At 59.9% G+C, this 242-nt stretch overlaps 1 protein-coding gene across 1 annotated transcript in view; it reads left to right on the forward strand.

The window, feature by feature from the left end:
- Nucleotides 1–4: 4 nt before the first annotated feature.
- Nucleotides 5–242, forward strand: part of LOC104501729 (hepatocyte nuclear factor 6) — a gene marked incomplete at both ends in the record, with an annotated part of 784 nt that continues 546 nt past the window's right edge. Inside the window, one exon of the mRNA XM_010145585.1 lies at nucleotides 5–240. Coding sequence (XP_010143887.1) covers nucleotides 5–240 — 236 coding nt within the window. The remainder of the gene's footprint in view (nucleotides 241–242) is intronic.

The following is a 242-nucleotide window of genomic DNA, read 5'->3' on the forward strand; positions in this document are numbered from 1 at the left end:
GGGTCTGGCGTCTATGAACAATCTCTACACCCCCTACCATAAGGATGTTACCGGCATGGGGCAAAGCCTCTCTCCGTTGTCTGGATCGGGCCTGGGGAGCATCCACAACTCCCAGCAAGGGCTGCCCCACTACGCTCACCCCAGTGCCACCATGCCCGCCGAGAAAATGCTCACCCCAAACGGATTTGAAGCCCACCACCCTGCCATGTTAGCCAGGCATGGCGACCAACACCTCACCCCCA

The sequence above is a fragment of the Buceros rhinoceros genome, unplaced genomic scaffold (genome assembly GCF_000710305.1).
Source record: "Buceros rhinoceros silvestris isolate BGI_N320 unplaced genomic scaffold, ASM71030v1 scaffold42531, whole genome shotgun sequence".
Taxonomy (NCBI): domain Eukaryota; kingdom Metazoa; phylum Chordata; class Aves; order Bucerotiformes; family Bucerotidae; genus Buceros; species Buceros rhinoceros.